This window comes from Mustelus asterias, unplaced genomic scaffold, assembly GCF_964213995.1.
Source record: "Mustelus asterias unplaced genomic scaffold, sMusAst1.hap1.1 HAP1_SCAFFOLD_1357, whole genome shotgun sequence".
NCBI classification, from domain to species: domain Eukaryota; kingdom Metazoa; phylum Chordata; class Chondrichthyes; order Carcharhiniformes; family Triakidae; genus Mustelus; species Mustelus asterias.
In genome coordinates, this window is record NW_027591302.1 from 82501 (window position 1) to 96237 (window position 13737).

The window sequence follows — 13737 nt, forward strand, 5'->3', positions numbered from 1 at the left end:
AAGGGAGGAGGGAAGAAGGTGGAGAGATGAGGGAGGAGAGATGAGGGGAGGGTGAACACAGATGAGTGAGGAGAGATCGAGGGGAGGGTGAACACAGATGAGTGAGGAGAGATGAGGGGAGGGTGAACACAGATGAGTGAGGAGAGATCGAGGGATGAGGATTGGGGGAAGGATAAATGAAGGAGGAGGAATGAGACGAATTGATAGTTTTGGGGAGAGGAATGTAAGGATGGATGAGGAACGAGGGATTGAGGGCTGGGAATAGAGTGATGGAAGAATGAGGGATGGCGATAAGAGGAGAGGGATGGAGGTAGAAGGAGGAGGAGGAGAGAGGGATTGAGGGATATTGAGGTTGTGTGATGTGGAGGGAAGTGATTGAGGTGATTTGGAAATGAGTTAAGAGGATGCTCCCATCCTCCAGCCTTGTGGGAGAGTAGAGTTACAGTGATTATTGATTTGATTTGATTTATTATTGTCACATGTATTAACATACAGTGAAAAGTATTGTTTCTTGCGCGTTATACAGACAAAGCATACCGTTCATAGAGAAGGCAATGAGAGAGTGCAGAATGTAGTGTTACAGTCATAGCTAGGGTGTAGAGAAAGATCAACTTAATGTGAGGTAAGTCCATTCAAAAGTCTGACAGCAGCAGGGAAGAAGCTGTTCTTGAGTCGGTCGGTACGTGACCTCAGACTTTTGTATCTTTTTCCTGACGGAAGAAGGTGGAAGAGAGAATGTCCGGGGTGCGTGGGGTTCTTAATTATGCTGGCAGCTTTGCCGAGGCAGTGGGAAGCGTAGACAGAGTCAATGGATGGGAGGTTGACCGGGGTGGTAATCTATGGTAATCTATGGTAATCTATGGTTAGCATCAATGATGCAATGGGTTAAAGTGGCCAGTGTAATGAGAGCACTGAATGTTAGCAAGTATACCAGCGTGTGTTTGATGTGAGCGGATTGTGGGAATGTTGATGGATTGGGATGTCTCCACACAGCTCTTTGTCTAACTCCTGCCTTTTCTGTTAACAGTGCCGTCCACTGCCAGTGGGGCCGGTTCAGCCCCTGGAGTGAGTGCGAGGGCTGTAACAACACTCAGGTTAGTTACCCCCTGTTACTGACCGTGTACCCACCGCTCTACAGGGGAATAGGCAGCCGGGCAAGTTAGCAGAGTAGACGAGACGGAAGGTAATATTCTAATGGTCAATGAATGGTGATGGTTGTCATGGTGACACCCAGCTGGTAAATGGACAGCATTGTTGCTGGGTATTTGCCGGCCTGCTGTGGCATTGCTCACAGAGCAGTGTGGAGACATCAGGCCCCATGCTGGTGTTTAACTCCTGTGTTTGTGGCAGTAATCAGTTCTACAAAGTTGCTGCTCTTTTGTTCTGGGGGAGTTTAGTTTAAGGACACATTTCAAGGGTATTTAGAGTCCAATTGCTCGGAAATATTTCAGTAGATTGGAGGATTGATAAATCCCTGGGGAACTCCTGCTGTGGGGCAGGTAAGGAAAAATTTCCAACACCTTTCACAGTCTGAGTTGTGACTGATATAAATCACACAACACTCGCACCACAGAACCACAGATCACAGAATCCTACAGTGCGGGAGAGGCCCTTCGGCCCATCGAGTCTGCACCAACACATGAAGGGCCCTGACCTACCCACCTAATCCCACTTGCCAGCACTTGTCCCATAGCCCTGAATGTTATGACGGTGCCAAGTACTCACCCAGGTACTTTTTAAAGGATGTGAGGCATCCCGCCTCCACCACCCTCCCAGGCAGCGCATTCCAGACCCTCACCACCCTCTGGGTAAAAGGCTTTTCCTCGAATCCCCCTAAACCTCCCACCCCTCACTTTTAACTTGTGTCCCCTCGTAACTGACCCTTCAACTAAGGGGAACAGCTGCTCCCTATCCACCCTGTCCATGCCCCTCATAATCTTGAACACCTCAATCAGGTCGCCCCTCAGTCTTCTCTGCTCCAGAGAAGCAGGAGGAGGCTGAGGGGAGACTTAATAGAGGTGTATAAAATGATGAAGGGGATAGATAGAGTGAACGTTCAAAGACTATTTCCTCGGGTGGATGGAGCTATTACAAGGGGGCATAACTATAGGGTTCGTGGTGGGAGATACAGGACGGATATCAGAGGTAGGTTCTTTACGCAGAGAGTGGTTGGGGTGTGGAATGGACTGCCTGCAGTGATAGTGGAGTCAGACACTTTAGGAACATTTAAGCGGTTATTGGATAAGCACATGGAGCACACCAGGATGATAGGGAGTGGGATAGCTTGATCTTGGTTTCAGATAAAGCTCGGCACAACATCGTGGGCCGAAGGGCCTGTTCTGTGCTGTACTGTTCTATGTTCTAAAACAACCCAAGCCTATCCAACCTCTCTCATAACTTAAATGCTCCGTCCCAGGCAGCATCCTGGTGAATCTCCTCTGCACCCCCTCCAGTGCAATCACATCCTTCCTATAATGTGGTGACCAGAACTGCGCACAGTGCTCCAGCTGTGGCCTCACCAAAGTTCTATACAACTCCATCATGACCTCTGTGCTTTTGTAATCTATACCCCGATTGATAAAGGTGAGTGCGCCATCTGCCTTTTTCACCACCCTATTAACCTGCCTTTCCGTCTTCAGCGATCCATGGACAAACACACCAAGGTCCCTTTGTTCTTCGGAACTTCCCAGTGTCAGAGCTTTCACAGTATACTTCCTTGTCAAAGTGCATCACCTCACACTTTTCAGGGTTAAATTCCATCTGCCATTTATCCGCCCATTTGACCATTCCGTCTATATCTTCCTGAAACCCAAGACACTCAACCTCACTGTTACTCACCCGGCCAATCTTTGTGTCATCGGCAAACTTACTGATCCCATCCCCCACATAGTCATCAATGTCATTTATATAAATGACGAACAGTAGGGGGCCCAGCACGGATCTCTGTGGTTTGCCGCTGGTCACTGGCCTCCAGTCACTAAAGCAGCCGTCTGTCACCACCCTCTGTCTCCTACCGCTGAGCCAATTATGAATCCACCTTATCAGATCACCCTGTATCCCATGTGCATTAGCCTTCTTAATAAGTCTCCCATGTGGGACTCTGTCAAAGGCTTTGCTGAAATCCATTAAACTACATCAACCGCACTGCCCTCACCCACACACTTGATTACATGCTCAAAACATTCAATCAAATTTGTTAGGTATGACCTCCCTCTGACAAAACCATGCTGACTATTCCTGATCAAACCTTGCCTCTCCAAATGGAGATAGATTCTCTCTTTCAGAATCTTCTCCAGTATTTTCCCAACCACAGATGTAGTTCCTGGCCTGTAGTTCCCTGGCTTGTCTCTACATCTCCTGTGACATTGCTCGGATTAGGCAGATAAATTCCACCGTTTCTATCAATGCACACCAACAGAAATCCCCTCTGTCCATGACACACCTTCCTGTAACACATTTACCTGAAACACATTTACCTGAAACACACTTGCCTGTAACACATTTGCCTGTAACACACCTATCTGTAACACATTTACCTGTAACACACCTATCTGTAACACATTTACCTGTGACACATTTACCTGTAACACACCTATCTGTAACACATTTACCTGAAACACATTTACCTGAAACACACCTACCTGTAACACATTTACCTGAAACACATTTACCTCTTGTACACCTCCCTGGGTAAGATGGGAATCAGGGACAGTGTGGGAAGATGTAGAAGAGATGCAAGATCATCCATAATCGTATTGGACAGTGGAGCAGCATCAAGGGGCTGAGTGGCCTCCTCCTGCCCCTATTTCTCAAGCTACTTTGTACCTGTCTCCATGCACCATGGCACATTTACCTGGCGGTACAGGCCCAGCAATCAGCATCGCTCAGCCACGATTGAGGAGGGGAGAGTGAGCAGCCAGGGCTGATCACACTGAGAGGAGATGTGAGGGGGAATGAGGCCTGCTCTGCGCATTATCCTGATCCACACTCCCAGTCTGAGGGCAGCTTCCACTCAATCAGCCCCCCCCAGACACCAATCAGCTGAGGACAGGAAGCAATGGGATTTGGGGTAAACCGGGGCGATTCACTCTTCCGTGTTTAATTATTTACAATTGATCATCACTGTTCTTGATTGGTTAAGCTTGGATGTGGGCTCAGAGCGATGTAAACAAAGTGCGGAAGTTTCTGGACGCGGGAGCAGACATTTGAAAGCAGAGTTACACAGGGAGAGATGAGTGATGCCAAACTGAGACACCATGGACAATTATCTGTGGCAGCATCGATCGCCCTCTGAGTGACGCTGTGTGTGAGCAGTGGGGCTGAGGTGGGAGCGAAGGGGATCAAAGGTTATGGGGGGAAGGAGGGGATCAGGCTATTGGATGATCAGCCATGCTCAGAATGAATGGCAGAGCAGGCTCGAAGGGCTGAATGGCCTCCTCCTGCTTCTAGTTTCTATGTTTCTGTAATAATTCCTTGGAGGCAGAAGTCCCTTCACTAAAATCCCTCGATTTACAAGTCTGACAACAGCATACCGAGTGTTTTCAGTTAGCCGTCTACACTCGGAGTCCCAGAGGAACTGACACGCCTGGTTAAATACAGAGCAAGAGGCTCCCTGATTGGCCTATCAATTTGGCCCTTAATCAGGGAGTTCACATTCTAACTGGCCCCCCTCAATCGCCCGATTAAAGTCGTTACAGTTTCTATAGATATCGCCTTTGAAATCAGAGCTGGTTTATTTTCTGACTCGATTCCTCTGTTTGTTTTCAGACTCGCTGGAGATCCGTGGCGGTTTACGCACAGTTCGGCGGTCAGCAATGCAGTGGTTCCAGATTTGAAATTCGCTCGTGTGTCTCAGCGAGGGGCTGCCCCGTAGACGAGGGCTGCGGAGACCAGTTCCGCTGCGCTTCAGGTTGTGAACACTTCTCCTTTCAGGTGTGGGTGGTGGGGGTGGATGAGTGGGGTACGGCACTTGGACCATTCCTCATTCCAGACCCCCCGCCGAGAATGGGTGGAATTGTCTTCAACTGGATAACCGACTGCTGACAGCAAGCAGAGATATGAAGCATCCTCTGTGTGAGTCCCACTGGGCAAGGACCTGGGACACTGGGACACTGGGACACTGGGTCATGGGGCAATGGGACACTGGGGCATTGGGACACTGGGGCACTGGGTCATGGGGCAATGGGACACTGGGGCATTGGGACACTAGGGCACTGGGGCACTGGGACATGGGACACTGGGGCACTGGGACACTGGGGCACTGGGTCATGGGGCAATGGGACACTGGGGCACTGGGGCACTGGAACATGGGACACTGGGGCACTGGGGCACTGGGGCACTGGGACACTGGGGCGCTGGGACACTGGGGCACTGGGACATGGGATAGTGGGACACTGGGGCACTGGAGCATGGGGCACTGGAACATGGGACACTGGGGCACTGGAGCATGGGGCACTGGAACATGAGACACTGGGACACTGGAGCATGGGGCACTGGAACGTGGGACACTGGGGCACTGGGACATGGGACACTGGGACACTGGGGCACTGGAGCACTGGGGCACTGGGACAGAGGACACTAGGATACTGGGGCACTGGGACATGGGCACTGGGGCACAGAGACACTGGGACATGGGGACACTGGGGAACTGGAGCACAAGGACACTGGGGCAGTGTCCCAAATCATTCTAAGAGGTCATAGAGGGGGCACTTGGAGAAAATGAAAGGTTGTATTTTCTGCATCTGAGGCAATGCAGGGCCTGAAGTCTGCTACCTTGATGGGATAGAGCAAATTTTACTCTGTATCTAACCCTGTGCTGTACCTGTCCTGGGAGTGTCTGATGGGGACAGTGTAGAGGGAGCTTTACTCTGTATCTAACCCCGTGCTGTACCTGTCCTGGGAGTGTTTGATGGGGGACAGTGTAGAGGGAGCTTTACTCTGTATCTAACCCCGTGCTGCACCTGTCCTGGGAGTGTTTGATGGGGGACAGTGTAGAGGGAGCTTTACTCTGTATCTAACCCCATGCTGTACCTGTCCTGGGAGTGTTTGATGGGGACAGTGTAGAGGGAGCTTTACTCTGTATCTAACCCCGTGCTGTACCTGTCCTGGGAGTGTTTGATGGGGACAGTGTAGAGGGAGCTTTACTCTGTATCTAACCCCGTGCTGTACCTGTCCTGGGAGTGTTTGATGGGGACAGTGTAGAGGGAGCTTTACTCTGTATCTAACCCCGTGCTGTACCTGTCCTGGGAGTGTTTGATGGGGACAGTGTAGAGGGAGCTTTACTCTGTATCTAACCCCGTGCTGTACCTGTCCTGGGAGTGTTTGATGGGGACAGTGTAGAGGGAGCTTTACTCTGTATCTAACCCCGTGCTGTACCTGTCCTGGGAGTGTTTGATGGGGACAGTGTAGAGGGAGCTTTACTCTGTATCTAACCCCGTGCTGTACCTGTCCTGGGAGTGTTTGATGGGGACAGATGAGAAGGGGAATTAGAAGACGAGAAGGGGAATTTAATAATAGGAAACAAGGAAATGGCCGAGGCCTTAAACAAGTTTTTTGTGTCGGTCTTCACAGTGGAGGACACAAATAGCTTACCGAAAATTGACGGTCATGGGACTGTAGGGGGTGAGGACCTTAAAACGATCACTATTACTGAAGAGGTAGTGCTGGGTAGGCTAATGGGATTAAAGGTAGACAAGTCCCCTGGTCCGGATGGAATGCATCCCAGGGTACTAAAAGAAACGGCAGAAGTAATAGCAAATTCATTAGTTGTAATTTATCAAAATTCACTGGACTCTGGGGAGGAAAACAGCGAATGTGACACCACTGTTTAAAAAAAGGAGGCAGACAAAAGGCGGGTAACTACAGGCCGGTTAGCTTAACCTCTGTAGTTGGGAAAATGCTGGAATCTATCATTAAGGAAGAAATAGCAGGACACCTGGAAAAGAATGGTTCAATCAAGCAGACGCAGCATGGATTCATGAAGGGAAAGTCATGTTTGACTAATTTACTGGAATTTTTTGAGGATGTAATGAGTGAGGTTGACAGAGGGGAACCGGTGGATGTGGTGTATTTAGATTTCCAGAAGGCATTCGATAAGGTGCCTCACAAAAGGTTGCTGCATAAGATAAAGGTACACGGAGTTGAGGGTAAAGTGTTAGCGTGGATTGAGGATTGGCTATCTAACAGAAAGCAGAGAGTCGGAATAAATGGGTGCTTTTCCGGTTGGCAATCAGTGACCAGTGGCGTGCCGCAGGGATCGGTGCTGGGGCCTCAACTATTTACCATATACATAGACGATCTGGAGGAGGGGACCGAGTGTAGGGTAACAAAGTTTGCGGATGACACAAAGATGAGTGGGAAAGCGAATTGCGTGAAGGACACAGAGAGTCTGCAGAGAGATTTGGAGAGGCTAAGTGAGTGGGCGAGGATCTGGCAGATGGAGTATAACGTTGGTAAGTGTGAGGTTATCCACTTTGGGAGGAATAATAGTAAAATGGACTATTGTTTAAACGGTGAAAAATTACAACATGCTACTGTGCAGAGGGACCTGGGGGTCCTTGTGCATGAATCACAAAAACTCAGATTGCAGGTGCAGCAGGTGATCAAGAAAGCAAATGGAATGTTGGCCTTTATCGTGAGAGGGATGGAGTATCAGAGCAGGGAGGTCTTGCTGCAACTGTACAGGGTACTGGTGAAGCCGCACCTAGAGTACTGTGTACAATTTTGGTCCCCTTATTTAAGAAAGGATATATTAGCTTTGGAGGGGGTACAGAGAAGGTTCACCAGGTTGATTCCGGAGATGAGGGGGTTAGCTTATGAGGAGAGATTGAGTTGACGGGCGGCACGGTAGCACAGTGGTTAGCACTGCTGCTTCACAGCTCCAGAGACCTGGGTTCCATTCCCGGCTTGGGTCACTGTCTGTGTGGAGTTTGCACGTTCTCCCCGTGTCTGCGTGGGTTTCCTCCGGGTGCTCCGGTTTCCTCCCACAGTCCAAAGATGTGCGGGTTAGGTTGATTGGCCATGCTAAAATTGCCCCTTAGTGTCCTGAGATGCGTAGGTTAGAGGGGTTAGCGGGTAAATATGTAGGGATATGGGGTGTAGGGCCTGGGTGGGATTGTGGTCGGTGCAGACTCGATGGGCCGAATGGCCTCTTTCTGCACTGTAGGGTTTCTAGACTGGGCCTGTACTCATTGGAGTTTGGAAGGTTGAGGGGAGATCTTATAGAGACATGTAAGATAATGAAGGGGCTCGACAGGGTAGAAGCAGCGAGGTTATTTCCACTTACAATGGAAACAAGAACTAGGGGGCATAGCCTCAAAATACGGGGGAGTCAATTTAGAACAGAGTTGAGGAGGAACTTCTTCTCCCAGAGGGGAGTGAATCTTTGGAATTCTCTGCCCAATGAAGCAGTAGAGGCTACCTCGTTAAATGTGTTTAAGTCACAGATAGATAGATTTTTAACCATTAAGGGAATTAAGGGTTATGGGGAGCGGGCGGGTAAGTGGAACTGAACCCACTATCAGATCAGCCATGATCTTATTGAATGGCGGAGCAGGCTTGAGGGGCTAGATGGCCTACTCCTGCTCCTAGTTCTTATGTTCTTATGACAGTGTAGAGGGAGTTTTACTCTGTATCTAACCCCGTGCTGTACCTGTCCTGGGAGTGTTTGATGGGGACAGTGTAGAGGGAGCTTTACCCTGTATCTAACCCCGTGCTGAACCTGTCCTGGGAGTGTTTGATGGGGACAGTGTAGATGTATTTTACTCTGTATCTAACCCCGTGCTGTACCTGTCCTGGGAGTGTTTGATGGGGGCAGTGGAGAGGGAGCTTTACTCTGTATCTAACCCCGTGCTGTACCTGTCCTGGGAGTGTTTGATGGGGGCAGTGTAGAGGGAGCTTTACTCTGTATCTAACCCCGTGCTGTACCTGTCCTGGGAGTGTTTGATGGGGGACAGTGTAGAGGGAGCTTTACTCTGTATCTAACCCCGTGCTGTACCTGTCCTGGGAGTGTTTGATGGGGGCAGTGTAGAGGGAGCTTTACTCTGTATCTAACCCCGTGCTGTACCTGTCCTGGGAGTGTTTGATGGGGACAGTGTAGATGTATTTTACTCTGTATCTAACCCCGTGCTGTACCTGTCCTGGGAGTGTTTGATGGGGGACAGTGTAGAGGGAGCTTTACTCTGTATCTAACCCCGTGCTGTACCTGTCCTGGGGGTGTTTGATGGGGGACAGTGTAGAGGGAGCTTTACTCTGTATCTAACCCCGTGCTGTACCTGTCCTGGGAGTGTTTGATGGGGACAGTGTAGAGGGAGCTTTACTCTGTATCTAACCCTGTGCTGTACCTGTCCTGGGAGTGTTTGATGGGGACAGTGTAGAGGGAGCTTTACTCTTTATCTAACCCCGTGCTGTACCTGTCCTGGGAGTGTTTGATGGGGGCAGTGGAGAGGGAGCTTTACTCTGTATCTAACCCCGTGCTGTACCTGTCCTGGGAGTGTTTGATGGGGGCAGTGTAGAGGGAGGTTTACTCTGTATCTAACCCCGTGCTGTACCTGTCCTGGGAGTGTTTGATGGGGGACAGTGTAGAGGGAGCTTTACTCTGTATCTAACCCCGTGCTGTACCTGTCCTGGGAGTGTTTGATGGGGGCAGTGTAGAGGGAGCTTTACTCTGTATCTAACCCCGTGCTGTACCTGTCCTGGGAGTGTTTGATGGGGACAGTGTAGATGTATTTTACTCTGTATCTAACCCCGTGCTGTACCTGTCCTGGGAGTGTTTGATGGGGGACAGTGTAGAGGGAGCTTTACTCTGTATCTAACCCCGTGCTGTACCTGTCCTGGGAGTGTTTGATGGGGACAGTGTAGAGGTAGCTTTACTCTGTATCTAACCCCGTGCTGTACCTGTCCTGGGAGTGTTTGATGGGGGACAGTGTAGAGGGTGCTTTACTGTGTATCTAACCCCGTGCTGTACCTGTCCTGGGAGTGTTTGATGGGGACAGTGTAGAGGGAGCTTTACTCTGTATCTAACCCTGTTGGTGGGATCTCTCCTGAGTCGCGGTGTCTCTGAATGTCACAAGCATCTCTCTCAGGAAGGAGGGGGTGCAGAGAAGGTTCACCAGGTTGATTCCAGAGATGAGGGGGTTAGCTTATGAGGAGAGATTGAGTTGACAGGCGACACGGTGGCACAGTGGAATGTCTGGTCTGTGTGACTTTTCAATTGGAATATCAGGAGGACGGGATCCGGGTATCTCTGAGTCAGAGTTTGATTTGATTTATTATTGTCACATCTATTAACACACAGTGAAAAGTATTGTTTCTTGCGCGTTATACAGACAAAGCATACCGTTCATAGAGAAGGAAACGAGAGTGCAGAATGTAGTGCTACAGTCATAGCTAGGGTGTAGTGAAAGATCAACTAAATGGATTGAGTGGGCTGAGTGTATCTTGTGTCTCACCGTGTGTCTCACCGTGTGTCTCACCGTGTGTCTCACTGTGTGTCTCAGGGCTGTGTGTCAGTCGGACTCTGGTGTGCAATGGGGATGAAGACTGTGAGGGCGATGGAGCAGATGAAGCAAACTGCGAGAGTCGCACAATGGCGTGTGACATTGATAAAATCCCGCCCCAGGCAGAACTAACCGGCATGGGGTAAGAGGGAGTCCACACTGCGGCATTCTCTGCAACAAGCTGGAGACCGGCACAAGTGTGTGTGTGTGAGGGTGTGTGTGAGGGTGTGTGTCTGTGTGTGTGAGGGTGTGTGTGAGTGTGTGTGATGGTGTGTGTGAGGGTGTGTCTGAGTGTGTGTGTCTGAGTGTGTGTGTCTGTGTGTGTGAGGGTGTGTCTGAGTGTCTGTGAGTGTGTGTGAGGGTGTGTCTGAGTGTGAGTGAGGGTGTGTCTGTGTGTGTGTGAGGGTGTGTGAGGGTGTGTCTGAGTGTGAGTGAGGGTGTGTCTGTGTGTGTGAGTGTCTGTGAGTGTGTGTGAGGGTGTGTCTGAGTGTGAGTGAGGGTGTGTCTGTGTGTGTGAGTGTGAGTGAGGCTGTGTCTGAGTGTGTGTGAGGGTGTGTGTGAGGGTGTGTCTGAGTGTGTGAGGGTGTGTGTGAGAGCGTGTCTGAGTGTGTGAGGGTGTGTGTGAGGGTATGTCTGAGTGTGTGAGGGCGTGTGTGAGGGTGTGTCTGTGTGTGTGAGGGTGTGTCTGTGTGTGTGAGGGTGTGTCTGTGTGTGTGAGGGTGTGTCTGTGTGTGTGTGAGGGTGTGTCTGAGTGTGTGAGGGTGTGCGTGAGGGTATGTCTGAGTGTGTGAGGGTGTGTGTGAGGGTGCGTCTGAGTGTGTGAGGGTGTGTGTGAGGGTATGTCTGAGTGTGTGAGGGTGTGTGTGAGGGTATGTCTGAGTGTGTGAGGGTGTGTGTGAGGGTGTGTCTGTGTGTGTAAGGGTGTGTCTGTGTGTGTGTGAGGGTGTGTCTGTGTGTGTGTGAGGGTGTGTCTGTGTGTGTGTGTGAGGGTGTGTCTGTGTGTGTGTGAGGGTATGTCTGAGTGTGTGAGGGTGTGTCTGTGTGTGTGAGGGTGTGTGTGAGGGTGTGTGTGAGGGTGTGTCTGTGTGTGTGAGGGTGTGTGTGAGGGTGTGTCTGTGTGTGTGAGGGTGTGTGTGAGGGTGTGTGTGAGGTTGTGTATGTGTGTGAGGGTGTGTGTGAGGGTGTGTCTGTGTGTGTGAGGGTGTGTGTGAGGGTGTGTCTGTGTGTGTGTGTGTGTGAGGGTGTGTGATTGAGTGAGTTTTGGTATGTGTATGTAAGAGTGTAGTTTGTGGATTAAATGGGGGGGAGAGTCAGTGATAGGGGAGAGTGAACATGGGGGTGTGGGAGGGGGAATGGGGAGAGTCAGCGATAGGGGAGAGTGTACACGGGGATAGTGTCCATGGGGATAGTGTCCATGGGGAGAGTGTACATGGGGAGAGTGTCCATGGGGAGAGTGTACATGGGGAGAGTGTCCATGGGGAGAGTGTACATGGGGAGAGTGTTCATGGGGAGAGTGTCCATGGGGAGAGTGTCCATGGGGAGAGTGTCCATGGGGAGAGTGTCCATGGGGAGAGTGTACATGGGGAGAGTGTCCATGGGGAGAGTGTCTTGTCCATGGGGAGAGTGTCCATGGGGAGAGTGTACATGGGGAGAGTGTACATGGGGAGAGTGTACATAAGGAGAGTGTACATGGGGAGAGTGTACATGGGGAGAGTGTCCATGGGGAGAGTGTCCATGGGGAGAGTGTCCATGGGGAGAGTGTACATGGGGAGAGTGTACATGGGGAGAGTGTACATGAGGAGAGTGTACATGGGGAGAGTGTACATGGGGAGAGTGTACATGAGGAGAGTGTACATGGGGAGAGTGTACATGGGGAGAGTGTTTTTGGCAGGGTATCTGGGCTATTTTCAGTCCCGGGTCTCTGGTATAAAGTGTTTTTTTCTTTAAGCTTCGATGTTATTAAAGGAGAGTTTCGGGGACCTGTCATCAACACCAAATTCTTTGGCGGAACGTGCCGGAAGGTTTTCAGTGGGGATAACCGGGACTTTTACCGTCTTCCCGAGAACATTCTGCAGTATACGTTCCAGGTAATGCTTCCGATTACCGATCCCTGAGGACAACACTCTGTCTGATAAACACAACCATCGCTCTGTCAGCGGGACGGCACGGGGACACAGTGGCTAGCGCTGCTGCCTCACAGCACCAGGGACCTGGGTTCGATTCCTGGCTTGGCTCACTGTCTGTGTGGAGTTTCCTCCGGTTTCCTCCCACATCCCGAAAGATGTGCTGGTTAGGGTGTATTGGCCGTGCTAAATTCTCCCGCAGTGTACCCGAACAGGTGCCGGAGTGTGGCAACGAGGGGGATTTTCACAGTAACTTCATTGCAGTGTTAATGTAAGCCTTAATTGCGATTAATAAATAAACCTGACCTGTCACCTCCGGCTCCTGGGTGCCATTTCCCCGTATCCTCTGGCCTTGCGGACCTACCCTCCCCGGCAGGGGGGACCCCCGGGGCCACCATCCCAGGAGCCACCTCCTGATTGGCAGCCTTCGCTGCCCTGCTTATGACAGTAGCCAGGCTCCCAGTGCTGCTCGTCCAATCAGAGGGCTGGCAGCTCTGGATGCTGATGGCCCAATGGGAGTGCTTGATGCTGCTGGGGTCGGTCGGAACTTCTTCCACTGACTGCACAGCAGCGAAGGGGTTAACCGGAACAAGACCAGCAAACCCAGGGTGACTGAGCTGTGTCATCCCTGCCCAGGGTAAGGGTCCTTCACTGGGGTCACGGAGGCTCTGCTGCCCCTTCCCCCCCCCCCCCCCCCCCCCTGCCCTGGCACAGGGGCATGGACTCCACAAAACTGGACACCCCTGCACTGACTGATGGGGGAACACTCCACTGTGAGTGCAGTTACTATCGGATTGCAGAGACTAAGTCAGTTAGGATTATATTCTCTGGAGTTTAGAAGAGTAAGAGGGGATCTCATCAAAACTTATAAAATTCTAACAGGGTTAGACAGGGTAGATTCAGAAAGAATGTTCCCAATGCTGCGGGAGTCCAGAACTAGGGGTCATAGTTTGAGGATAAGGGCTAAACCTTTTAGAACTGAAGTGAGGAAAAATTTAAGAACATAAGAACATAAGAACTAGGAGCAGGAGTAGGCCATCTGGCCCCTCGAGCCTGCTCTGCCATTCAATAAGATCATGGCTGATCTTTTTGTGGATTCAGCTCCACTTACCCGCCCG

General features: G+C 50.8%; 1 protein-coding gene across 1 annotated transcript in view; it reads left to right on the forward strand.

The window, feature by feature from the left end:
- LOC144488181 (complement component C7-like) overlaps positions 1-12583 on the forward strand; it is a gene marked incomplete at its 3' end in the record, with an annotated part of 13717 nt that extends 1134 nt beyond the window's left edge. Inside the window, exons 3-6 of the mRNA XM_078206206.1 lie at positions 1028-1094; positions 4768-4909; positions 10497-10638; positions 12445-12583. Coding sequence (XP_078062332.1) covers positions 1028-1094; positions 4768-4909; positions 10497-10638; positions 12445-12583 — 490 coding nt within the window. The remainder of the gene's footprint in view (positions 1-1027; positions 1095-4767; positions 4910-10496; positions 10639-12444) is intronic.
- Between the last annotated feature and the right edge of the window lie 1154 nt (positions 12584-13737).